At 49.6% G+C, this 27,287-nt stretch overlaps 1 protein-coding gene across 1 annotated transcript in view; it reads left to right on the forward strand.

The window, feature by feature from the left end:
• The first annotated feature begins 17,830 nt into the window (after nucleotides 1-17,830).
• The window catches only part of KDR (kinase insert domain receptor), a 44,372-nt gene continuing 34,915 nt past the window's right edge, over nucleotides 17,831-27,287 (forward strand). The window contains exons 1-4 of the mRNA XM_062199295.1: nucleotides 17,831-17,905; nucleotides 21,749-21,842; nucleotides 23,452-23,648; nucleotides 26,890-27,020. Coding sequence (XP_062055279.1) covers nucleotides 17,839-17,905; nucleotides 21,749-21,842; nucleotides 23,452-23,648; nucleotides 26,890-27,020 — 489 coding nt within the window. The 5' untranslated portion in view covers nucleotides 17,831-17,838. The remainder of the gene's footprint in view (nucleotides 17,906-21,748; nucleotides 21,843-23,451; nucleotides 23,649-26,889; nucleotides 27,021-27,287) is intronic.

Raw genomic sequence — 27,287 nt, forward strand, 5'->3', positions numbered from 1 at the left:
CTTATTAGTGTCCACTAATGTGATTATAAACTGGCTATTGTTAGTATATATATTTTTGAATTTTTCTTTCCCTTTTTTGTCCTTATTTTTTCCTTCTTATCCCACTTTCTTCATCTCTTCCACAGGAGACTCAGAAGCTAATGAACATCCTCCCATTTTTTCTCTTTGATTAACACAACTTCCTGCAACCGGTCTACCTTGGCTTCCATATTTTCAGTACCTACAGAAGGCTCAATAGTGTGGCCATTTTATACTTTGTTGAGCCTACTGATAATTAAACACTCATTGTCTCTGATTTTTCATTCCATCTGTAATGGAATAATATGGTTAACATCCCAGGTGGGCTCATGTGGGCCCCATGTCCCAGTGTTGTTGATGTCCCTTGGGGGCTTTTAAGTATGTGGAACCCCAAGTTCACACCAGCCTACGGAGCCAGAATCTGCCTTCTAACAAGAGACTCATGTTCAGACTGAGCAACGCCACACTAGTTTGTGTGACATTTTATAGGATGAGCACTGTCATTTTTTTTTCCAGATTGATTGATTTATTTGAAAGCAGAGTTGCAGAGAGAGCTAGAGACAAAGAGAAAACTCTTCCATCCACTGGTTCACTCCCCACATGGCTGCAAACCTGGAGTTAGGAGCTTCTTCCGAGTACATTTACAGCATGTACCATCGTCCGCCCATAAGATGGGGGATTTCTAAACCTTCATAATCATGGAAAACATGCCCGTAGACTGTTGATGGGAGAATCAGTTGATAGGGCCTTTTTAGGGGCCAGTGTTACCGTATGAGGGGGTCTCTAGAGTCTGTGGAACATGTATGTTATTTAAGCTCTACGCAAGTATTTCAAAACATGTTTGCTTTAAAATAAATTTCTTTTGATTAATTTCCCCCACACTTTGAAGCACCCTCATATATTTATTAATGCCTACAGCAAGATGGGAATCCGTTATGCAGAAATCATCATGTATGAGAAAGATGCATGTTAAGGATGCCCACTGATGAATTTGAAATCACTGAATGATGGCTCCGAGTCACATGGCTAAGCGAAAAAAATATCTCAGAGCAATATGTTTTATGTTACTTCAAAAAGTACACACTTCTGTCTGTTGTGCCACACAGAAGTTCTCAGGCTGCCGTGGAGAAAACCAACCAGTTTTTCACTTCTGACACTGAGCTACAATAGGATTTTTGAAAACACTTGGGCTGTTCAGACACTAGCCCAAGTGATGTCACTGGTTGATGTCACTGGTTCTGATCACCAGGGGGAGAGGGAGGGAGGGTGACACTTGGTGGTGGTGATGGGAGAGCTCCAACGGAGCAGAACATTCCACTGAATGTAACCTGTACCTGCCCCGTGCCACCGCTCCACGGAACCAGAGCATCTCACAGCTGGGAGGAGACTGTGGCCATGTTATCCGCCATTTCACCAAGGAAGCGGCCGGGTCCAGAGCATGTTAGTGGCCGGACTGATATTACAATTCGCTTTTGTGACTGTTGCATGCTCTTTCCACTATCTCGTGATGTGGGATGCTGTCATTCATGACACACGTCTGCTTCCTGGAGGAAGCAATGAGACAGATGGACACGGAGTGCTGACCCATTCCTGGCTCTGCAGTCCCATCACTTGCACCTCTCTCTCAACAGCCAGGGTTGAGCACATCATTCCACTGGCCATGCTAGTGATTTGTCCGATCACTAGACGCCCCCCCTTGATGGGGATCAGAGAAGAAAATGAGGGCGGTCAAACACCTCCCTGTGTAAGCTGGCAAGTTGGCTTACCCAGGGACTGTCCCCAACTCCTGCATTTCAGAAGTCTCCATTCTTGCTGAGTAAGAAAGCCACCTGGCTGGCTGGTGAGGAGCTGGGCAGCCCCACGCCCACCCCGTGGGTCCAGGACGGAGAGGTGTCAGCTCAGCTCTCGCAGGTGACCGCCCCGGGGCCAGAAGAAGAGGTCCCAGGGCAGGAAACACGTGGCCCCGAGGAGGGCAGAGAACGTCCTGAGTTGGTCCCTCTTTTCCTGATTTTATCCGTGCCAAGCGGAAAGCAGAGGGTGGTGTCACCGCACTGTCCCTGAACCGGCGCATCAGCAGAACCGGCTGAGCCTCTCCCGCCTGTCTCCAGATCCCAAAGGCAGAGTTCACGGCCGGCCCGTGGCCCGGCTCCCAGGTCTGTAGGCAGAGCAGCAGCAGCCCCTTCTGTGGTGAGCGCACCGTGGAGTGGGCGCCTCCCACTCCCCTGCCGTCTTGCATCAGTGTATACGCTGTGCCGTAGACATAGACATGTACGTTAATGAAAATATTTTGAAGATTATACATGGACTACAAGGATATACTTAAAAATCTCCACCAGCCCAGAAAACAATATGATAAAAGCCAGGGGCTGATATCAGGATTAGTGGTGATTTCTCATATTGCTTCCTAGACTTGGTTTGTGCCCGTGGTAAATGCATGGCACAGATGTCCTTTTCTTGATTTTAATTCAATGAAATCATAGAAAATGTTACTGCTTTGCAGGTGCTGTTTACGGTTAGCAATATACTGTACTGGTGGGTATTGAGGTTAGTAGCTCTTTAGGTTGTTTCCATTTTTAAGACCTTTTAATCGTCTAATGTTGCAGTGACTATTCTCGCTACAGGCTATTTGGTAAACGTGTACACGTACATCCTCAAATCAGTGTATTTCTATACTTGTTTAAACTCTAGGAGGGGCCGGTGCTGTGCTATAGCAGGTTAAGCCGCCACCTGCAGTGCCAGAATCCTCTATGGGTGCTGGTTCAAGACCCGGCTGCTCCTCTACCAATCCAGCTCTCTGCTATGGCCTGGGAAAGCAGTAGAAGACAGCCCAAGTCCTTGAGCCCCTGCACCCAAGTGGGAGACTAGGAAGAAGCTCCTGGCTCCTGGCTTCAGACTGGCACAGCTCCAGCCATTGTGGCCAACTGGGAAGTGAACCAGTAGATGGAAGACCTCTCTCTCTCTCTCTCTCTCTCTCTCTCTCTCTCTTTGCCTCTCCTCTCTGTAACTCTGACTTTCAAATAAATAAATAAATCTTAAAAAAAAAAACTAACAGATGCATAAGGGGAAAAATTCTTGTGTGTGTGTGTGTGTGTGTGTTTCCATAGCCCCTTCCTAAAGTAGATCAGTGCCTGGCATCCCAATTGAGTTTCCCCACCTGTGTTTCCAGGGTCTAGGTGGACCAAAACATGCCATTCTGGTTGACAATGGCCATGAACCTTTGTTTTGTTTCCTTTCCTAGTTCAGGTGGCCTTAGCTGGCACAGGAGTAGAAACAGATGTTACGAAGGGCAAAGAGGTATGTGGTGCCCGGGTCTCAGTTCTGGGAAAAGGAAACACTTCACAGAGAATAGGTACCACCTGGAGCGGGTAGCCGGCTGCCAAGTGAAACCAGTTTGGCTAAAGATAGCTCCAAACAGTCCCCGGGGCCAGAGGGTAATGTTTGTTTACCCCTGTCTTTGCATGAGGGTGTGTGTGCGTGTCAGGGTGTGTGCGGGTTCCCCGTGCCCACTCCACTCCAGGAAGACTTTCTGACCTACCCACGAACCCAATGGCTGAGAGAATATTTTTTTTTTTCAGATTTAATAATTGACCTGTTGGGAAGAATAGGGCTGTTCAGAAAAGTCTTTAACAGGCATAGAAAAAAGGATCTCCATTGCCTTCTGTTTCCCACTACGGCTCTGAGGCATTTGCTGAGTTATCCCCAGGGCACGGGGGACCCGGAGAGCCGCGCCGCGCCACGCCACGCAGTGCCTTGGCTTTGCCCACCGCTTCCCACGGCACAAGGTGGCTGCAGCCTCAGGATTCGCGACGCTCGGCGAGTCACTCAACAGCTGTGCATTTAAAATGGGTCGACTCACTGTGCACCCTCCCAGAGTTACTGAGACCTGGCCATCCTAAGGAAGTCCCCAGACAGCGAACCCGCGGTGCCCACTCCTGGGGCAGTCCGTGCCTTGGCCCTCAGCCCCTCCCCTCCCAGTTCACAGCGGGTTGGTTGTGAAATTCCACGCGTTTCTGTGAAATGTTTCCTCCTTGCTGGAGCCCAGGACTTGATGCCGGGAGGGGAGCTGGGAGCGCTGTGACCTCTCCCGCGGCCTGGGGCCTCTCTTTCCACTGGGAGAAGAAGAAGGTGATGACCCAGGCCCCTTCTGGGGGACGCTCTGGAGGACCTGGGCGCTGTCGTGGACCAGCAAGCAGCGAAACGCACTGCCGGGTTCCGAGCTCCAACTCCGCGCAGGTGCAGAAGCTCAGCGTCGTCTATGGCCAGTGGGAGAGCGCAGCTCCGCACTGAGCATCCACGTCTCCAAAACGGATAAGGGCAGCAGGCCGCAGCTCCCTAGTGGCTGGCACAGCGCCTGGGCGGGGGTCCTCGGGTCTTCAGATTGACGTCTGAGTCCCTATCAACCCCTCCCCCCGCAGACACACTGTGCCAACGGGGACTGAAGCTGTCCTTGGGTTTCCTGCCCTCGTCCCACTGCGCATGCGCATGCTCAGGCTCGGTTACCAGACTGCGCATGCTCAGGATCGGTTAGCAGACTGCGCATGCTCAGGATGGGTTAGCAGACTCTGCGCATGCTCAGGATCGGTTAGTAGCCTCTACAGAGATTTGCGCAGGCTCAGCTCTGAGTCTCTACTTCCCTCTCTGCTGAGATTCTGGAACATTCTCCTTTCCTGGCATTCAAATTGAGAAGCAGGATGGAGCTGCGGAATGCACATTGGTTTATTCTGAAAGGGAAGTGTTAGTTACCCAACATTTCTAACACGCACAGCAGGACAAAGGAAGCGCCAGTGACTCCCCATCCATACGCTGCTCACCTTGAGTAGTATTCTTGTATCGCGCTGAATTCCACCTGTTCCCCCTCCATCCTGAGTTATGTGGAGACAATGCGAGGTAGTCCGATCTCCTCTGTAAACATATGCGGTCCAGAAAATAGAGGAGACCCCCTCGGCTCATTGTCGGAGGTCGCCTGTACCAAGATGAGAAAACACAAAACCATAGAAATAAAAGAGAAGCACAGGCCGGCATCTCTCACCAGCGCGGGGTCGGACGTGGAGCTAATCCCAGGCATGCAAGGTTGATTTAATATATATATATTTTTTGGACAGGCAGAGTGGACAGTGAGAGAGACAGAGAGAAAGGTCTTCCTTTGGCGTTGGTTCACCCTCCAATGGCCGCTGTGGCTGGCGCACCGCGCTGATCCGAAGCCAGGAGCCAGGTGCTTCTCCTGGTCTCCCATGGGGTGCAGGGCCCAAGCACTTGGGCCATCCTCCACTGCACTCCCGGGCCACAGCAGAGAGCTGGATGGGAAGAGGAGCAACCGGGACAGAATCCGGTGCCCCAACGGGGACTAGAACCCGGGGTGCTGGTGCCGTGGGCGGAGGATTAGCCTAGTGAGCCGCGGCACTGGCCATGATTTAATATTTGACAACCAATCAATGCAGTTTCATACAACTGAATACTACAAAAGAACAGTTATGTGATTATCACAATGGATTCAAAAAAACATTTGACATTTGCTTATAATAATGCCCAACAAATTAAGAGTAGAAAGGAGTTTCTTCAGCTTGATAAAAAGCATCTATAAAAATCCAATACTATTGGGGCTGGCATTGTGGTATGGTGGGTAAAACCACTTCCTGTAATGTAGGCATCCCATATGGGCACCGATCCATGTCCTGTCTGCTCCACTTTAGATTCAGCTCCCTGCTAACGGCCTGGGAAAGCAGTGGAAGATGGCCCAAGTGTTTGGGCCTCGGCCACCCTCCTGCGAGACCTGGAAGAAGCTCCTGGCTCCTGGCTTTGGCCTGGCTCAGCTCTGGCCGTTGTGCCCATCTGGGGAGCAAACCAGTGGAGGGAAGATCTCGCTCTCCATCTGTCTAGCTCTCTCTGTAACACTGACACTCAAATACATAAAACCAGTATTTTAAAAAATTCCTGTACTATCATGCTTAATAATGAAAGACTGTGTGTTTTCATTTCAAGCTCGGATATAGGCAAGAGTAGCCACTCCTTATACTTCCATTGATAATATTGGAGATCCTGGCCTATGCAAGCAGCCAGTAAGTAAACAAAGGGTATTCTGATTGGAAAGGAAGAAATAAGACAGTCTTGATTCAAGTAATGTGATTATCAAAAATCCCAACATTTCTACCAAAAAGCTATTGTTACAAATACGAGTGTGTGAGGTTACCAAGGACATTGGGTACAAGCTTAATATGAAAAAAAAAAAAAAAAAAAAAAAAAAAAAAAAAAAAAAAAAAAAGCTGGCGGCTCCCTCGAGGGCCGGCCCGCATTCCCTCGTGAGTATGTACTTTGGCTTTGCTACCGAATCTTCGAATTCTTTCATGCGTCAGAGACCAGAGCCTGGACCTCTCAGCCTTCCCCCAACATCTGTGGCAGATCAACCGGGAGGTGAGAGCCCACCCAGAAACCAACACCGAGGATAATTCTCCCTCCTCCTGTGAGTCAATTGAAGACCTCAAGTTTATCTTCAAAAGACCAAGAGATAAGCAAAAATTTTGTTTTTGCCATAAACTTCTCCCTGAAGAGAGAAACATTCAGGCCTTGCATTTCCCAACTGGGATTCTCCTGTCTTTCTCGGGAGGCTGCCACTGGTAGAAAAGCTCTCTGGTAAACTTTTCCATCATTTGGCTCATAGCAAAAGGAGAGAAATCTCACTACATATCATGAAGTCCCTTTAAGCAACCTGTCTATTGCCTTGGGCAACGTAGCCCAGACTACTAGGCGGGCTCTGGACTCCTTACAAGATTCTTTAGATTTCTTAGCTAGTGTGGTTTGGGTTGTTGGCCACTGGGGGAGGCGGGGGAGGGTTGAAGAGGAACCCTGCCCTAGGTCGCCTCCTGGCAGAACTGGGTGGTGTGTGAGCAGTGATTAATGAAACGTGCTAAACTCACATCAACAGCGGGCTCATGGAAGAGGCTATCAGGATGGGTGTGATGGAGGCAGGCATACAGGCTAAAATCGATTAGGTTTGGGAGCTGGAAGACCACGCCTTCGCCACGCCCCTGTGTGATCTCATGCCCTTACCTGGCCACACCTGGGTGCCCACTAGCCAATCAGGGTAATTAACCACTCCCCTTTGGAAGTGGGTTAAAAGCCTGGGACCCGGTGTGTCTTGCCTTCTCTTTTCCCTGGCCTCTTGCCAGGAGGGGGCTTGCTGTAGCCCTGCGCCCCCAGGGCCCGTGGCCTTTGGGCCACCTGCCCTAGGCTTCCTGGCCTGGATGTTCCTCCACATGGCTGGTTCCTGGTGCTTGGTATGAACCCAGATTTATCTCTCTCTCTTAATAAAGTTCTCACTCTCCTATGCACCTTTCGCACTAAATAAAAGCCTAAAATGTACCGTGCTGCCTCATTTATCTGTGCTGGTATTTAGAATTCTTCTCTAAATATTAGGCAAGAACCCTCTCAGGCTTATTAATATTGGGGATTTATTAATAAGCATATGGGGATATCGTATGGCACCCCAAATTCCAGTAGCATACGTGGCACCCCAGATGGCGCTTCTGGGGAATTTTAAGGGGCCACATTTTCGTATAAATTTTAGGGGTCATCTCTGATTTCAGGCCCAAGAGTTTTGATAAGAAAATCCATAGGCTTCTACTGGCTTACATGTGCCTTACTCTCTCTCTCTCTCTCTTTTTTTAAAGATTTAATTATTAATTTGAAAGAGTTACAGAGAGAGAGTGGGAGAGAGAGAGAGAGATATTCCATCTGCTGGTTCACTTACCAAATGGCCACAGCAGCCAGAGTTGGGTCTGAAGCTGGGAGCCAGGAGCTTCTTTTGGGTCTCCCATGGGGGTCCAGGGACCCAAGGACTTGGGCCATCTTCTACTGCTTTCCCAGGCCATAACAGAGAGCTGGATTGGAAGTAGGGCAGTTAGGACTCAAACCGGCGCCCATATGGGATGCTGGCACTGTAGACGGCGGCTTAACCCTCTGTGCCACAGTGCCAGCCCCAACACGTGCCTCACTCTTGCTCCTTTTTGGCTCATGTCTACTTAACCCCATCATCAAATCTGTCTCTACAGAACCCAATAGCTTCATGTAACCACGATGGGCATACAGGGACTCCAGGCATTCCTAGCGGCTGCTGACAAGCCCTGGCTCCTCCAGTGGAACCTCTAGGTCCCTTAGCCAGGGATTCCCATGCCTGGCTAGGCAGGGATGGTGGCCCGACAGCATGAAGAATTTACAGAACATGGACCATTGCTCCTCGACCTTCCAAAACCTTCAGGGATGAAAAGTTCTGAAAGAGAAAGATGTTACAGGTAACAAAACAGTGATCAGGGAAAGAACTGGAGGAAATATGTCAACATACCCGCCTCCCCTCAGGGTTGTCACCAAAAACTACTGTGGACAACAACGCCACATCACTATGGCAGCATTCCAGCTGCCCAGAACCAGCAACGTCTGGAAGTACCCCACACGGCCGCTGGCTGTGTGCCTGCCTATTATGATAACTTTATGATAAAATCACTGTGGCTGACGCTGCTGTCGCCACGTTAAGATCTGATGAGAGGCCGGCATTGTGGAGTAGTGGGTAAAGCTGCCACCCGTGACAATGACACGGGCGCTGCTCTACTTCCAACTCAGCTCCCTGTTAGTGGCCTGGGGGAAGCAGAAGAAGATGGTCCAAATGCTTGGGCCCCTGCCGTCCACATGGGAGACCCGGATGAAGCTCCTGGCTCCTAGCTTTGGCCTGGTCTCATGCTGGCCACTGCAGCCATCTGGGGGGTGAACCAGTGGATGGAAGATCCCTCTCTCTCTCTCTCTCTCCCCCTCTCTGTAACTCTGACTTTAAAAATAAATAAATAATTTTAAAAATATTAGCTAATAAATTATATCTACTAGCCTTAAAAAATTAGTTGTATTTCAATATAGTACAAAGAACAATTAGAAATTAAGTCATAAAAATAGTACTGTTTACAGTGGCTTCAAAGAACGTGACATTTTTGGGGATAAATCTATCAGAATATAGTCAAAGTGTGGATACTGAAAACGACGAAGCACTGAGGAGAGACATTCTAGTCCACTCCAAGATGGCCTATGGTGACCTCTACCTCCCGAGATTCTAGCCCTGGGAGCATTGCTCTTCCACACTGACTACAGCTGACTTGTGAGCTAACAGATTATGTGGCAGGTCTTGTTGTGGCATCCACATGGCTATCTTCCTTTGGTCATTGGCTGTAGGGAAATCAAGTTCATTCATGGAGCACTCAGGTACGCTGTGGGAATTCCCGACAGTCAGCGAGCCCCTGTGTCATTCTGTGGACAGCAGTGAGAATGAGTCACACCAGAAATGGGTGCTTTAGGCCAGGTCAAGCTTCCACACGCCTGCATCCCTGGCTCAAGTCTTGACTGCAAACTGATGAGAGACCCCAACCAGAACAACCAGTCAATCTGCCCCGACGCTCCTGTCCCACAGGAATGCGGAGGTAATACTGGCTCCTGGTTTGAAGCCACTGGCTTTTGGAGTCCTTAATTATGCAGACACCATACCTGAAAGTGAGATATTGCCATAACGAATACTCAACAATGCAGGAGTGGCTTCAGAGCGGTTAGGACTTTGAGAAGCATGAAGGGACGCCTCAACAATACAGAAGAGATGACTGGTCCAAGCCTCATGGCATTTGACGAGGTTCCCAGTGGGCGCTTAGGATGGTGAAGAAAATGTTATTGGACACTGGAGAAGAGTTTGGCAGAGACATGAAAGGCATCATTGCACAGGATTATGCATGCAAGCAATAGGGCTTCTAGAAACTTCCATCCACTGGGTCCCAGCAGTGTCGGTGGAAGCCCAGGGCAGAGAAATACTTATCTCTGAAGGACCTGTCCTTGTGTATTTTGATAAAAGAGTTGAATCTCAAGAAGAGCTTTAGGAGATCCACAGAGCTTCTAAGAGAAGTATCACTGCCTTGGACTACCATCCAGTTAGCACAAAAACTTACTGCTCATAGTCACCAGGTTTTCTACTTCAGACTCTTTGACTTTCTTGAAATCACCTTTTTATCAGTGGTAGAGATATTTCATGGTGTCAAATATCGGATCATAATTGGAAACACTCAAGGTTGTTTTAAGATGCTGTCATGATGCACTGGGTTGAGCCAGCACCTGTGATGCACGTGTCTCTGGCTGCCACCTGCAAGGCTGCCATCTCATACTGGAGCTCAGGTTTGGGTCCAGGGGCTCCGTTTCTGATCCAGCTCCCTGCTGGTGCGTCTGGGAAATCAGAGGAACATGATCCAAGTGCTTGGGACTCTGCCATGCATGTGGGATACCTGGATGGAGTTCCAGGGTCCTGGCTTCCACCTGGTCTGGCCCCAGCTGTTGTGGCCATTTGGGGAGTGAACCAATGGATGGAAGATCTCTCTCTCTCCCTTTCCCTATCTCTGTAACTGTGCCTTTCAAAATAAATAAATAGTTTTTTAGTGTAATGTTGGATAAAATCTCGGGGTGTTGGCAGCTTGGGAAAACCCTGTTACTGTTACATGCTGGGAGAAGTTCTGTACATTACCACATTTGGTTGTAGAGAATCTTTTCAATACATCTTCAAGATACAAATAGCTAGGATTGTCTTTAGTGGTTAACAGTTTGCTGACTGAAGCCAGGATCTGGGTCCATGGAGTCTGTAGTTGAAGCTCAGCAGATGAACACATCACAGTCAATTGCCATCCTGTCCCCAAGGGTATTGTCAAGAGCAACTCGGTAGGACCCAGCATTCATGCCTGATGGTCCCAGTCCATTTTAATTATAAACTGAAAGACATCAGCTTTTGAAGATATAGATAAGGCCAGAAAGAGGTGTACCAAGGTAAGGAGGAGATTTGGGATGAAGATAAGACATTGATTGGCTTTCAAATATATTATTCTAGAAGTCTAGCAAAGAGACAAGAGAACTTAGATGGCCAACGTTTATAAGAACAAGTGAAAAAGAACAGCTACGTTGGGAAAGAAGAATTAGCAAGATCGAGTGATACAGACAAGAGAAGGCGGCGAGACAAGCAGTGGTTTTTCAGAGGACGTTTTAGCAGGAGGTGTATTTTATTGAGCGAATCAATAAATATGACCCAGAATGAGCCTGCTTCGGTGTAGACTTCCATTCACACTGCTTGGCTCACATTCTGTCTCCACCACACACAAGGCACCCGGTGGTGGACACGCTCCTTAACTGCTCCAGATGCTGGTGCCTGCATCCTGGAGATGGGGGGTCAGTGGGGAGAATTAGGGGACCAATGCATGCGATGTGCTTACAACATGGGAACTCAATGCATGTTAGCTCTTGCATGATGACGCCATTAGGGGTGAGCAAGAAGGAAATGTTTGTCTTCAATTATTTGGAAGTTCAAAAAAGTATGAAAACTCTACTATTGTGTCTTCTGCCTCACAATATAATGTAAGGTACATACTCAGGTAATCTGATGTAAGGCAGACAATCACGGATGTTGCAAAAGAGACCAGGGGTCTTGGGGTGTGAGGAACGCAGTGGTCATTTATGAGTTGTCTCCTTAACTTCCAATTCTCCTTGTTTTCCACAAAAGTCTTCAGACTTTGAGAAACTGGCCCTTCCCCATTTTTTTTTTTTGACAGGCAGAGTGGACAGTGAGAGAGAGAGAGACAGAGAGAAAGGTCTTCCTTTGCCGTTGGTTCACCCTCTAATGGCCGCCGCGGTAGCGCGCTGCGGCCGGCGCACCGCGCTGTTCCGATGGCAGGAGCCAGGTGCCCTTCCCCATTTTAATTACATCATTTGGTAGTTACAGGCAAATTCTTAATCACAAAGGTGGGCTCTGATCGACAAGAGTCTATCAGCCCATTCACACCACCAGGAGTTGGTTTAGGAATAGGGCAATGACATGTAAGACGTTTGGCGAGGTCAAGAGACTTCCTTTTCATTTCTCAAGAACTTTTGGCCAGGGGCCAGTGCTGTGTTGCAGTAGGTTAAGCCTCCACCTAAAGCGCTGGCATCCCATACAGACGCCAGTTCATGTTCCGGCTGCTCCTCTTCCCATCCAGCTCCCTGCTAATACACCTGGGAAAGCAATGGAAAATGGCCCAAGTGCTTGGGCCCCTGCACCTGCATGGGAGACCCAGAAGAAGCTCTTGGCTCCTGGCTTCCGATCAGGCCAGCTCTGGCCATTGTGGCCAACTGGGGATTGAACCAGCAGAAGAAAGACCTCTCTGACTCTCCCTCTCTCTGTCTGTAACTCTTCTTCTCAAATAATTTTAAAAAAATCTTTTTTAAAAAGAGCTGCTGGCCAAGATGTTTTGTTTTTATGGACAGTGTGGAATGAGGATGTGAAGATTGGTCATTTTGGTTTTGTTTTTAACTGTGAGGAGAGGGCAGAATTGACAAAACCATGGAGGAAAATAACAAGATGACACAGTGAGACTGGAAAGAAACGTGGGAAAAAACCCACTTCTGAGGGGGAGAAGCAATCTCATAAACAGATGGCTGTATTATCCTATATCATACAAGTTCTGTAGGTATATCGGGAAAGGAAAGTGATGTCCTACTTTTGGGAATAACAAAATGGCATGGACTATTCAGTTTTAAAAAAGTTTAAATTCAGTGTAATTTTGGACTTATTTCATGTGTGACTATGAAATTTAAACGTGGCTTCATGATAATCATAAATTCTACTTTGCCTACCATAGACTTCATATAGAGACAGGTGTCTTTAAAGTAGCCTATCATAATAGTACACAAAGTGGATTTTATTAAATAAGTATCACCCTCACACCCTGAACCATCTTTATTACACCTTAGCAACCATCCTCTATACTTAGTCACTTGCTCAGGGAACACCCAGCCTTTGTCCGTTTCTCTCAGGTGAGGAAGACACTGAATGGAAAACAGAACATGGCCCTCAGGAGGGACATTTGATCTGGGTATAGAAGAATGTCCAGGAAGACAGAGCAGAAAGGAAACGCTCTGCATGGGTAATGATTGTATGGAGGCAGCTGCCTTCCTCTGGGAGGGGAGGTCAGTGGTCTGAGGGCAGAAGAGACACGTTCAGTGAAGCTGAGGAGCTCGAGTTGCATGCTTTCCATTCTCCCTTGGTCAGCCGCCTCCAAGTGCCTCTCCTGTGGAATCCGCAGCCTCCCATTTGCCTATAAACTGGGAGTGATCACCATCACCTGCTGAGGAAGCCAATGGCATCGGCTCACCCAGCTTCATGCTTGGAACGGGACCAAGCTTCAGCAAGAGATTGTGTGTGCTTGCAAGGCTCTGTCTGGATGCTTAACCTCTTTGATTTCAAATGCTGAGTCCACCCCCTTCACAGTGGTGGGACACTGGGAAAGTTACCTAAACCTAGACATCACCCTGACTCTCACATTCTATGGGAATAATTCCAGGATCTTCTCTATTGAGTTCTCACCAGAATTAAAGAAGATAATCCAAGGAGCATCGTAAATGCTCTGAAGATCTGTTCTTCTTTATCATCATTTTAAAAAGCAAAGACTGTGTTGGCGTTTATCATAATGCTAAATAATGGTGAAAAGCTGCATTAGTTCTTTGCAAAAAGATAAAACAACAATTTTTCAGAAAGACTAAGAAGCATTTGCTAAATGAAAAGCAACTTTTCCCCCCTTTGCTTCTCCTCTTTCTGGAACATACTACCAGTGATTGCAGGCCGCCTGGGACACAGAGGGAGTGATGGAGGAAAACTTTGAACATGGAGCTGCCTCCGTCATGTGAGCAAGTGCTGGCTGCCTTTAGGTTTTCCAGGACCCTTCTCTGGCCCTGGGTGGATTTTCAGTTATTTAAATTGCCTACATAGCCTGTGCACTTTCGAATCATTACATTTATCCTTATGTGAGGTATTTCAAGAAACTACATGGGGGAGTTTGGGATAAAACACAGGTATAATAAATATTTATGGGAATGAAGACTTTTTCCTTGGCAAGGAGCTCGGTTTAATCAGAATTTCTCATCATAAAAGAAGGAGTTATGTTTGGTTTATTAGACTTTATGAATAAAATTGGACACTGATGGAAACATCCAAGAGAGGCCAGGTCGGGCTTTGTGGTAACACCACATTTTTCCCTTACTATTGAAATGTATTTCCAGTTACAGACGTAATTAAAGGATGTGCACAGAATCTCCCAAGGTACAGTAGTCACGAGAAGAGATGGGCCACGGAACTCATGCAACATCTGGCTGGTGAGTCAGAAGTAGACGGCCATGGGAAGCCAAAGGCATGACGCCAACACAAGGGTGTCGTGCAAATATGTCATCAATAATGGCAATATTGGAAGATATTCCTAGAAGAGCCACGGGGAGAGAGAACTGCTCTAGATTTATAGTTTTTCCTTGGAACAGGAAAGCTTTCTTACGTGGAAAAAATATTACAGAAATATGTGAAGCCCAAGATGTAAATCCCCGACCACCGGCCTTTCTGTCTCGGCCGGTTGCCAAAAGGAGACGTTTGTTTGGTGCATATTCTAGGCATTTCTGTCAACCGTTCTCTCGTCAGTTTGTCTCTTCTCCATCTGTGCATCTATCCCTATATCTATCTACATTTCAAAAAAAGGCAGGAAATGCTTTTTTTTTGAGCATCAGAAACAATTTTGGGGAGATAAGGGTGTACGTGTAAGACACCAGCCTTAGTCACTAACACTTAAGAGAGAGATTTCGTATCTACTGGGAAAACCTCAATATCTTCGGCACAGGTAGTGAGCATTTTACAGTTTGTACGGCACTTTCTCATCTGGGTCTTACGGCAATCCTTCAGGCAGGCTAGGTAAGGACGACTATTCTCATTTAGAAACGGATGCCTGCAACTGTGAAAAGCTCCTTCAAGGTCACTCCAAGTCCTTGTTCCCACGGTACCAAGACCCTGACAGTGGGAAGGTTGGTGGGGCTACTGTCGCTTGATTGTAGTTACTTGAAATGGAAATTCTTTGCACACTTGTACAATCTCAAGCTTGTGAATGTAGACAGAAGAGTAAAACGAATCCTTACTCAACTCCCACATTTACTAACCTTTTTTGCCAATCTCCATGTCTACTTGTTCATATCCACAGTCCAACAAGCTGGTGTGATGATGTAACCAAATCTGGGGTTCCCAGTGTGTAATTACTGCAGCCGGCTCTGGATCTGAACAATGTATATTCTGTGTGCCCACGTCCCCAGGAGTAGCTGGAGACAGAGAAATCTCTGTGACTAAATTAGATTTGCCGGGGTGAAGTTGCTGTGGTGACCCCCTTCCACATCCCAACTCCAGGGCTTCGTGCACAGTAGGTGCTTAGGAGTCACCGTGGAAGGAAGGAGTCTTCTCTGAGTGGAGCTCCCAGCAGCCCGCAGGGGTCGGTGGGCAGTAGCAGGAGGTCTCTGTAGAACGTTTGTTAAAGTGCACCTGCTTACCTGTGTTCACCAGCTGTGGCTCACCGGCCAAGCACCTTCCACGCAGGAACTCAATTAATCCCTGCAAAAACTCTGCTCTGATGTTTCCTGCGCTCCATGGATAGGTACCCAGGAAGCTGGTCAAAAATCACACAGTGGATATGGAGGACCTGGGAGTCTAGCCCGTGCGGCATGGCCCCAGAATTTGTGCATTTACCGTCCCTCCGTTACTTCTCCATGGACCAGGGGTGGTGAACGGCATCCATAGGGGTGCTGAGTGAACACACTCGCCAGGGCCCTTTGCCAGGGGATGGCCACATCTGTACCGTGGGAGTGGCCTAGAAATCACTCCCTTGCAATGCCAGATAAGAGGAGGGCCCTGCACTCAGAAGAGACTTTGAAAGAAAAATCGTCTCGGCCGTTTTTCATGAACACCGGTCTGAGCGCTGTGTGGGAGGGAAGGCGGTAGACGCTGCCAAACTCTGGTCCTGCCGCATCAAAGCTGCAGCATTTCCTCTGAGGCTTCGACAGGGGCTATTACGGTTAGGGTCTGCAGGTTCTGGTTTGCATTTGGAGGGGACACTATCTGCCCAAGTGAGGCATGTGTCATGAATTGTAAATAAGGCTGGGGGAGAGGTGGGGAGGAAGGAAAACCACCCCCTTCCAAGCCAGGTCCACCCCCCCCCCCCTTTGTCCAGCTCTGGCGGAGCCCACCCTGTTTTTCTGGCTGAGCTGACCAGCAGGAAGAGCCAAGTTTCTTTAGAAACCCGCCCCCCCCCCCAATAGATGCCTCGTAGATAAAATATTAATCTGTCCATACAGCGAGACCCCACGCCACACCAAAAACAACCAGATGGAGCTTCAAGTGTTTCGATGGAAGGATCTCCAAGGTGCATCTCAAAGTGAAAAAAAAAAAAAAAAAAAGTCAAGGCTTGAAACATTTCTCCCAAGCTACCCTGTGTGGGAGGACGGGGACAAAACTATATCCACGCGTGTGCAGAATGAACTTGGAGAAACGGAAATTTCAACCTGCTCGTTTTTGCAAAGAGAAAGGTCTTTTTACCTTTCCCTATTTTTCCAAAACAATCTTAACCAGATGCACGCATTGCACTTCACACAGCCTTACCCTATTTCAAGTGTCAGCCTGGAAACTCGGAGGCACCCACACAGTAAATATTTTTCAATCAAAGCAGCATTTTGCATTAATTGTGTGCAATCAGGCTCGGTGGGTTTAGACATAGAAAGGGTCACTTTGCTTCCTCCTTTCGCTGAAGGACGTGCATTCATTGTCATTTTTAAAGCACCTGCCTGCACCTGGGAAGCCCACATTTCACGAAGGTAGGAGACACCTGGCGCCACCCTCCAGGTGTGCGCAGAAGCGCGAGGTGCGTATTCAGAAGCGCACGGAGGCCCACGCGCGCGGGGACAGCCTCGAGGCTTGGCCTCGGCGTCGGGGCTGCCCCGGTGAAGCCCGCCGGAGGCCCGAGCCGGCCGGGCTGCAAGCTCTGCTCTGGGCAGGGGTCTGGCCCAGGGCCCGCTGGGGGCTCCCGCTCCGGAGCGGCGCTTCCCCGTGGGACGAGCCCTGGTTCCTCGCGCTCCCCGACTCCCGCTGTAGGTTTCTAGGGCAGAGGCAAGCAGACGTCTCCAACGCGAACGCCTTTCTGGGGGCTGCGCAGGTAATTGCAGGCAAACCCGAGACCTCCGGGTTAAAGATGCAATGGCCGGGCCGTCGCGAACTGCGCAAGTGGGCGTTCTGCTTAAAGGCATCCAAGTTCGGATTTAAAACTTCAGCTGCTCTGATAGAAAACCCCAAGGCCACCGGCCGGAGCCCCGCCACTCGCTCCCGAACTCCGGATCAGCTCGGACCGCTCGGACGCGCCTCGCGAGGGCGCCCTGTGGCTCCTGCGCTCCGGGCGACGCTCCCCAACCTCACCACCGACTGAGCCTCGGAGTGGCCCCAGCCGCTGCGCGCCGCGTCTCGGTGCAGCCGAAACCGACCTGTTGCGCAGAGACGTTCTTCCCCGGGCCACGCGCGGCGGGGCGGGCGCGGGGAGCCCCGGATCCCCGCCCAGGACCAGGGCAGGGGGCGGAGCCGGCTGCACGGGGAGCCCCGCCCCGGCCCCGCCCCCACACTCTAAGTTTCGGGTCCGGCTCCCACCCAGCGCTGAGTGTCCGGGCCGCGGGAGCTCAGGTTCAGTGCCGACGCCGCGTCTCCAGCGCCCGCGCGGGCCATCCCTTGGGCGCTCCACAGAAAGCCCTGAGCCCGTCCCGCAGCCAGGACTTCCTGGCCTGCCCGCGCCCGCAGACGCCCCTGCGGCCGCAGTGCCCTTGCCCTGCGCGCTCCGGGGTCCCGCGCTCCGAGGCGGCCCGCGCCCCTCGGCACCCTCTCCGCGGGGCGAGGCGCGGGGAGCCAGCGGCGGCGCGCGAGGTCTGGGCACCGCGCCCCGCGCGAGGTGCGGGATGGCGAGCAGGGCGCTGCTGGCCGTCGCTCTGTGGCTCTGCGTGGAGACCCGGGCCGCCTCTGTGGGTAAGGAGCCCACTCCCTCGGAGCCAGGTGGAGAGGTCGGGGCGGGCGGAGAGATGGGGATGCCCAGACGCCCGGGAGGCCCGAGCCGACTCGCGGGCTGGAACGCGGCACCTGGGCGCCTTGCAGTTCTCAACCGGGAAGCCGAGGCTCAGACGCCGGCCCGCGTGCGCGCCGCAAGTGGTCCCTGCAGCTCTCGCCTCGGTCTTTTCCCACGCCGCTGCTCTCGGACCGCCGCCTCCTCTGGGGGGTGTCCCGCGCACACCTTCGGACGCCGGGGAGGCGGCAGTGGGCAGCCTGCGCGGCGCGGTCGGACTGCGCTGGCCACCCCCGCCCCGGCGCGCACCGTGCGTTCGGCTGCGCCTCTGCGGGGCTCCAGCCGGCCCCGGCGCGCGGCTCCCCTGCGGCTCGAACGCTCCAGCGCATCCCTGGGCTGGGCGCTGGGCTCCGAGGGCAGGAAACTTGATTTCCTTCTTTGGTGCCGGACGCCACTCTCCTCGCAGAGAGAAGAGGGGTCCTCGGGGCTGAACCCCGGGGCGGTGACGGCTTCCCCAAGGGTCTCTTAGTAACAGCTTCCCTTGTAGAGCAAGCTGACATATCTCAAAGGGCTGGAGGGTTTGGGATTAGCACACAAAAGTTCAAGTTCGGAAACCTTGCTCTGCCAGGTCACTGGCCACTCTCCTTGCCACTTAAACTCCTGCCTCCTTCAAGACGGGAATCGCACACCTGTTTGATGTGGTCGCTGTCCCCTCTCTCTCCCCAACTCCTCCCCTTTCCTCCTCACCCCTCCTCTGCGCGGTGCTCTCCACTCTGTACTGCAGTCCCAGCCTCTGACTCCCAGATCTCCACCCTCTGGAGGGTGAGAAAGGAGGAGGATCAGAGAAAGGAACAAAAGTCGAACAAAGCCAGGAAAAAGTTCCTTAAACTTGGTTGGAAACAATGGTTCCCATGTCTTCAAAGTCGCTGGCACTCCTACACAGTCCCAAGAGCCTCTGTCTGCCTTTATGGAATTTTCTTGATAATGACTTGGCTCATCAGGGTCAGCTCCACCATGGACATTCTTCCCCCGACCCCGGTTCTGGGAAGGGAACGGGAGCCTGAGACATGAGGCTGCTCCGTATCCCACAAAGAAGCGGGTTGCCTGTAAGCCTGGGGCTCCTCCTAGATGATCAGGTTGCCCTTGTACAATGTGCGGCTACCCTTTGGGAGCGGGTGACTTGCTTAATTGGATTGGGCTGTAATTGGTGCCATCAAATTCTGGAGACAGAAGAACTGTTGGTTTGCTTCCCTCGCCTTGAGCTGGAAGGGCAGCAGTGCACAAATTAATTAATGTTGGTTATGGGATTTGAACTTAGAAGGGCTTTTTATTGAGTGCTGGCACGTGCACCTGTTACAGCTATTTCCTTTATATCTTCCTGGCCTTGCCCGTGACAATGAATGAAGCTTAGTAGAGAAAAACCAAAAAATCGCGCATTGGCCTGCAGAGACGAAGTTGAGAGCCTACTCATTTTACTACTTTTTTTTGTTTGTTTGTTTTTGTCTCACACCAATGTGCCCAAATAACAGGTGTCTTCCTACTCAGACTTGTGTGCGAGTTGTAATACTGCTTCAACAACCTAGGGTTTCCCAGTCAGGTTTGAAAGCTGTGTCCATTCGTTTGAATTGTGTTCATTTTTTCCTGTCTCAGACAAAGGGAAGGCTTCTCTTCTACTTTACTGTTCTTACTTCATATAGAAAAGTGTCGTGCGAATGAATTCAACATGGCTGACTGCCAAGACCTGCCACTGTCCCAGGGTGAGCCCTCTGTGTTAGAGGCACCTGAAATGCTTGTTCACATGCGAATTTGTGGATCTGGGGGCTATACGGACACAGCCTAAAGTTTCAGACGCACGGCTCCAAACCCAGGAAGGCAGGACCAGTGTTGGCCAACTACTGTCTGATTGATTGATGTCATTCGATTTCCAGGTGTTTTTTTGAAAAAGCTGTTAGCCATCAGCAAATGTACAGTTAGTCAGCAGCCGATTTTGCACATCTGTGGGTGTGTGGAGACGCGCGCAGTCAGTTGTTGGTTTTGCATGTGGTTGTGCACATGGGGGTGCATAGGTTCATTGTACTGGGTGTTTACACTGGATATTTGCTTATACTCTCTTTATTCACACTCGCTCAGATTTGCTCATACCCTCTTATTTGCCCAGCAAGGTCAAGGCTAGTTTAGGCCTAGAGAGTCATTTGTTCTTAGTTGATGTGATTGGAAAGCTTGAGTGATTATTTAAAATAATTTTTTTGTTTGTTTATATCTTTAAGAGCCAGAGAGACAAAACAGAGACAGAGAGAGACAGAGATCTGAGGTAGAACCAACTCCATCTGCTGGTTCCCGCCCTAGATGCCTGCAATAGCTAGGACTGGGCTAGGACTTGGACTTGGCCAGAATGAAGCTGGGAACCAGGAACTCAATCCAGATGTGCCACAGGAGTGGCAGGAGCCCAATTACTGGAGCCTTTGTTAGCTGGGTGCTGGAGCTGGGAGCCAGAGGCAGGTCTCAGACTCCAGTGTGGGACAGAGGGCTTTGTTGTTGTTGTTGTTGTTGTTTTTTAAAAGATTGATTGTTCAGAGAGAGAGATCTTCCATCTGCTCATTCATTCCCCAGATGGCTGCAATGGTCAGTGCTGGGCCAGGCCAAAACCGGGAGCCAGGAGCTTCTTCCAGGTCTCCCACGTAGATGGCAGGGGTCCAACTCTCGCTGCTTTCCCCAGGCCATTAGCAGGGAGTTGGATCGGAAGTGGAGCAGCCGGGACTCAAACTGGCGCCCATAAGGGCTGCCGGCCATGCAGACTGCAGCGGCGGCTTTACCCGTTATGCCACAATGTCAGTCCCAACGTGGAGCTCTTAACCCGCATGAGTTTTTAAGCTGCTGTTTTGAAGATCTTGATGTCTGCGAAGACCCTAGCCTGGTGGACAGTTTTTCTCTGATGCTTTCTCAACACGTGGTGGCCCTTGGCGTGTGATGGACGGAGAACTCTGCTCTCTTGCCGTGGACTGATCCATGTGAAGAATCCATCCTGTGCCACGTTCCTGGCTCCTGAGTCGTTAGATGAAGACAAGGTTCTTGTGTTGCAAGCTTGGTGTCAGGTTAGGCTCAGAGCTTTGATGAATAGGTTGTGAGCTCGCAGTCGGAATTCGTTATCATGATGCTTGGTTGGATCCTGCTGGCACAGAGTGTGTTAATATGCAAGGGTGTGTTAGAAACTGGAACACAGCCTCTCTCCCTCGGTTGCTCTCCCCAGCCTTAATGCACAGTCTGTACGAGCTGTTATTTCCACCTTGACACATCGGTTGCAGAAGAAGCGCGCTAGAACATCTTAAGGGAACATGAGACAAAGCTATGACACTCCCCTCCCCCCATTAGGGAACACAGATGAGCTGCACAGTAATCTCTCCAAGCGGTCTTCATTAATCAGCAGTTTAGGCCAATGTGGACATCCTATGTTTTATAAGAAATGTCAGTGGGTCCTTTCCCGAGGGGTGAGGTCATCAGCTGGAGGTTCATTTGGTCTCAATGTCCCACATCCTTTTGTAAGACCTTGAAGTTGGCAATGCAGGAAAACAGGAACTCCACCCTGGCTCCGTGAATTGCAGCGCTGTTGTGTTCATGTGTGAGCATCTGCCCATTCTTCCTGTTATGACACAGCTTGTGAACTTTTACTGGGAACGGTGGAAAGTAAATCCCACTCGGATACAATGCTGAAGGGGCCTTTTACAGCACAGAGTATGAGTTGTTCATGGAAGGTGTTTCCTAATGAGTCCAGCTAAGTGGCAGAGCCACTCATGTAGTTCGTTTGTTTCCAGGTTTGCCTGGTGTCTCCCTGGAGTCACCCACCCTCAGCACACAAAAAGACATCCTTACAATTATGGCAAATTCAACTCTCCAAATTACTTGCAGGTAAGGATTCATTTTAGATTCGTATTTCCTGTGTGAACGACCTCATTGCTTTTTGAGGGAAGGTAACTTCCGTGACAGCAGAATTTTAATAAATTTGTAGCAATTGTTCACATGTAGGGAGGTGGCTAAGAACTGATTAATGCAAAAATGGGACACGTTTTCTGTCAAACATTCTCTACTGCTTGGCTGGTATATTTTTCTGCTATGCTCTGCACACACACACACACACCAGTACAGCACCTAGTACATAGTGAGCACTCAATAAATATCGAATGCATGAACCAAGTTGCAGACATACCCTTAAAGGTGTAGATGCTTGGGCTGTATTTAGCACACTCGGCCTGGCTCCTGGACATCTTTTTAGGTGCGTGTTTCATGATAAAATCCTGACTGTGGTAGGAGCAATGCAACATATTGTGAATATAAGAGAATGTTCTGCATGAGACATGGGCCGCGTGCTGTGGCTGGGTGACCTGGGCTGCCTGTCTCCATGTGTGCCAGTTTGAAGGCATACTCGTGCCTGGGAGAACATCTCTTTGACAAGAGGAAGAGATCCTTCAATTTTGCCTTGCAAACCCTGTCTGAGAAGGAAAGATAGAAGACCTTGGGGCATCTATTGTAGATTGCAAAGTGCAAAAGGATGCCCCATTCCCCTGATCCAGGGCAAGTTGCCAATAAGTAGCCCTTGGGACAAAACGTGTAGCTGGTGCTGTTTCGATAGTGTTGCTAGCTCAAGACCCATTCAGGTAGACTGTCCTCATTCTTACCTTGAAAACAAAGGTTGTTGAAGATCCCCAAAGATCCCACTCGTCCTTTGGCAACTCTGCATAAAGCTGTCTTGGCTTCTGAAGAGGCCAAGAAGTGGGATGATGGTCGCAGCTTCATGGAGATTTCAAGTTCTCTGAAGGAGGGTGTTCTTGGTGGCGACTGTGCTCCTTGGGAGCTGGTGGTGGAATGTTGCCGCGGGAGTCGTCTGTGTTGACACAGTCCTGACAAGGAGCTCCAAGGCTCCCCTTCCCGACCTCCCCCCTCACTCCTCTCAGTGCCCACTCTGCCCTGGCTGTGTGGCTTCCTTGCTAGTCCTAATACCCTGGGTGCACACCTGTGCCGAGGGTTCGCGTATGCTGTTCCCCTGCTGGGGCGCTGTGGTTCCTCAGATTCACGTGGCCAACTTCATCCAGAACTGTCCACTCTTTTCTCTCTCTCTTCTCTGTTTTGTCCCACAGTCCTATCGCCACCTTTAATACTTTTTGTTTATGTCCTCCAGTTAGATGAAGGTTCCAAAAAGACGTTGATTTTTGTCTGACTTGTTCGCTGCTGTATCCCCAATCCTTCAAAATGCTTGGCACATAGTGGTTGCTCAAGTCAATATATGTTAACTCAATGAATGCCTGAATTAATAGCAAACTCTAGAAACCCTCTAAGTGGGTTCTCAAGTGGAGTCTGTGGCTTTTTTTGTTAAATGTTCATCTAACTTGCCATTATGGGTTGAAGGGTTTCTCTCTGTTGAGGAGTTTGCCCAGGCTTCAGGACCCAACCTTTGGTGTTCTTAGAACCAGTCTCATAGTGCAGCACCTGCCACTAAACCTCCCTGGATTGATTCTTTCAGGGGCCAGCGGGAGTTGGACTGGCTCTGGCCCAACCATCAGAGAGGCTCCGAGGAGAGGGTGGAGGTGACAGAGTGCAGCGATGACTTGTTCTGCAAGACGCTCACAATTCCCAAAGTCATGGCCAATGACACCGGCACGTACAAGTGCTTCTACCAGGACACCAATATGGCATCTGTTGTTTATGTCTATGTTCAAGGTAAGCGTTGGACCGGAATTCATTCCCATATTGATTTACTGGTTGCAAAACCCAATAGGCACAAAGAAGAATGGAGTCCAAGAGAAGTCTTGCTCTAACGCTGTTGGCCAAATGGATCATACAGAACTCCCCTCTGCCACAGCCTCCTTGAGAAATAACTCATGGGTTAGTTCTGCAGCTGTCTCGCTTTTGCCCAACTGGATTGATTCTCATCTCTGTGTCGAAGGTGAATCTGTGTTCACCTTTGGCTACAGAGGCTCATAAAAAGAGCCTTCTGGTATTTGCAAAAAGCTGGACATCTTTGAAATCAAGGGTGATTCGGAGGTGAATTGTGGGGAGGTCCCTGTGGTGAGATAGTTTATCTACAACAGAGAGGAGATTTTCTGAAGAATGTGGAGGGTAAGAACCGCGGGCTCTGGAGTTCTGCTGTGTGGAGGAACTTCGCTTCCTGCTTAGCCTTCGTGGAAGCGACAGTTCCCCTACTTGTGTATCAGTGGGTGAAGACCGCCTCCTAGGAGCCTTTGATGAGAGTGTCTCTCTCCTTCACTTAGATGGTCTGATTGGCCAGCTGAGCATCAACACGGCAGCATTGCCCACGGCCTGGCTTTGTGGTGTGGTGCACACTTTATTCTGTGTTTTCAGACTCTTACACTACCCGAGTCTTCCTGTGAGGACCCGACTCCACCAGGATACCAGTCGTTCTGTATAACTGGGGGAAGTAAGCGTTGCCTCATATTTTGCTTGGACAGGCTAAATATTTTTCTTTTCTGTGAGGATGAGCTTTTGAAGACATTTTGTTTAACCCTTTCTGTGCCTCTTCATTTCCCAGAAGATTTGAGGCAGCTGAAGAGGATTTGGACTTTTTTTTTTCCAGGATAAGAATCTCGTCAGCTTTGAGAAACACACTCCCCTGTCTCCACTCACATTTCAGTAGTGCGATATGGGCCGGGCAGGGCAGCAGGACAGCCTGTAACACTCCTGTGTTGCACAACGCTGGAGAATTATTTTTGCCTAGGGTGAGCCCATCCCAGATAGAATGCTGTGTGTCTGTGTTTGCCTCCCCCAGCCCCTCGTGCAGGATTTGAGAGAGGCAGGGCTGGGATCTTGGAGAATTTCTGGCTCCTTTTGATCTGGCAGCCCTGGGAGATGAGGCTCGCTCAGAAGATTGCAAGCATTTCCTGCGTTCAGCCTGTCTGGAACTACGACGAGATCAGCCTCTCCCACTGAATATGCTTATTTCCTTCTGTCCAAGTCAGGAAACCTGGAGGCATGAGAAAACTCACTCCACGAGTTACAGTAAATATTTTATTTTGAGAGGATGGGAGGTTGTTTGGGTTTCTTTTGTTTATTTCCTTTTTTTTGGGGACACTGAAATAGAATTGCTTTGCAGAATAGCTTTAGTCTTACGTCAAGGGGTTAATTTGGCTTCCAAAGGCTGGCTCCGTGTGCAAGTTAGGTAGTAGTTCATAAGATGAGGACGAATGGGAGACAGTGTTAAGTAGTAGCAACCTCTAGCACTGTTTATTTGCGTACTACCTGTCTTGGGGATAGCATTAAGTTCTGCTTCCTGCCTAAGCCCTGATGTTCTAAGAGTAGAGCTGTCCAGATTTCGGCCTGCGAAGTTTGACAATGGGAAAGCAAACACTACAGTGTTCCCTATGGAGAAGCCTTCTCCCCTCTCTGCCCCCCACCTTACTTCCTGCAGCCATGGATGGAGCCGGGGAGCCAGCCCTGGCCTCAGAAGATAATGGCTATGGCATGTGGTGGGCTAGATTGGCTGCTTCTCCGAGTTTTCCAGCTGGATAGGAAATCCAGCCTGGGCTGCTGCAGGCTGCTCGCTGCCTCTGTTCCCTTTGGTTGAGTTAACTCTTTCCACCACCCAGTGCTCTGCAAACACTGGGGCACGGCAGTGTGAGACGTTCTCTGAGATTTCCGGTGTGGCCCCACAGCACCTCGACTCTGTCTCAGCGTGGAGTGGCTCCCCAGTGGCTCCCCGACACCGTGGGGATGGCACCGGAACTACTGTGAAGCCTCTTTGGTTTTTCTCTTAGCCTTCCCCCCGGCGGCTCTCCTCATGCTCGGCCTGAGGATGCTGTGACATTGACTCTGAACTACACGCAGTAACCATGTGAGGAGCGTCGTGTGTGTCCCCTCTAGTCTTCACAGTCGTAAAATGACCACCTAAGCATTCTCTTGCATAATTGGGCCAATGCTAAAAGATTGTTAGTTATTTTCTGTTAAAGATCTTTTGTGCTCATTCATTTATCTTCATGACATTTATGTTAATTGCCTAAAGAGATTGAAAATTAGTTTTTTAATGCCAGTAAAAATTGCAGGTTAAGTATAGAGATTTAATATTAAATTTTCAATTGGATGTTTCATTTTGACAAAAATTGTAAAGATCAGGCTGTCAAAATGTGATAGCCATAAAATATGTTGTACTTGCTGATGTTTCTTGCAGAAAAGAGTTAACCTCATTCTGGGAGTTGTCTTCCACATTTTTCATATACTCACACATAGGTACACACACATGCATATAGCAATGACACAGGTGCACACACATTCACACAATATACCCACCCACATACATGCACACACATACATGCACACACAAACATGCACACGTGTATACACACATACACCCATGCACACATGTGTGCACACATACACCCACACACATGCATACGAACATGCACACACACAACTACACATACACACGAGCACACAAGTGTGCACACACAAACATGCACACATACACATACACACATTCACATGCATATCCACAATGTGCACTGCACACACATGAACATACACACATACACATACACCACACATGCACACACATGCACACATGCACACACATGTGCACACATCCACATGCATATAAACCATATGCACTGCACACACACAAATACACGCCTGAGCATACATACACATGCATGCACACACATGAACACGTACACATGTGCACTGCACATGTACACACACATTCACATGCATATACACAACATGTACTGCAGCACACAGACACACATGGACACTCACACACACACATGCACACACACACGTACCCTCCTGTGGCACATCGCTGGAGTCCCAGGTCCGCTGCAGACCACCTGTGACTGCCTGGCCTGTGTGAGGTTTCGAGCCGTTCCCTCCTTTGGGCGGAGTCTGCCCTGACGGACAGCCAGGCCTTCTAGTAAACACCGTAGACTCACAGCGGCACTGATTTTCCTTCCAGATTACAGATCTCCGTTCATTGCGTCTGTGAGTGACCAGCACGGCGTTGTGTTCATTACTGAGAACAAAAACAAGACCATGGTGATTCCGTGCCTGGGGTCCACGTCAAACCTCAACGTGTCACTCTGTGCGGTGAGCCACACCTTCTTCAGTCTCTGCTTAGGTTTTATCAGATTTTTAAAAGATTTATTTACTTGAAAGGCAAAATTACAGAGGAGAGAGACAGAGACAGAGAGAGAGAGAGGTCTTCAATCCACTGGTTCACTCCCCAAAGGGTTGCAACAGCCAGGGCTGGATCAGATCGAAGCCAGGAGCCAGGAGCTTCTTCCAGGTCTCTCACGTGGTGCAGGGGCCCAAGCACTTGGGCCATCCTCTACTGCCTTCCCGGGCCACAGCAGA

The sequence above is a fragment of the Lepus europaeus genome, chromosome 8 (assembly GCF_033115175.1).
Source record: "Lepus europaeus isolate LE1 chromosome 8, mLepTim1.pri, whole genome shotgun sequence".
In the NCBI taxonomy this organism is placed as follows: Eukaryota; Metazoa; Chordata; class Mammalia; order Lagomorpha; family Leporidae; genus Lepus; species Lepus europaeus.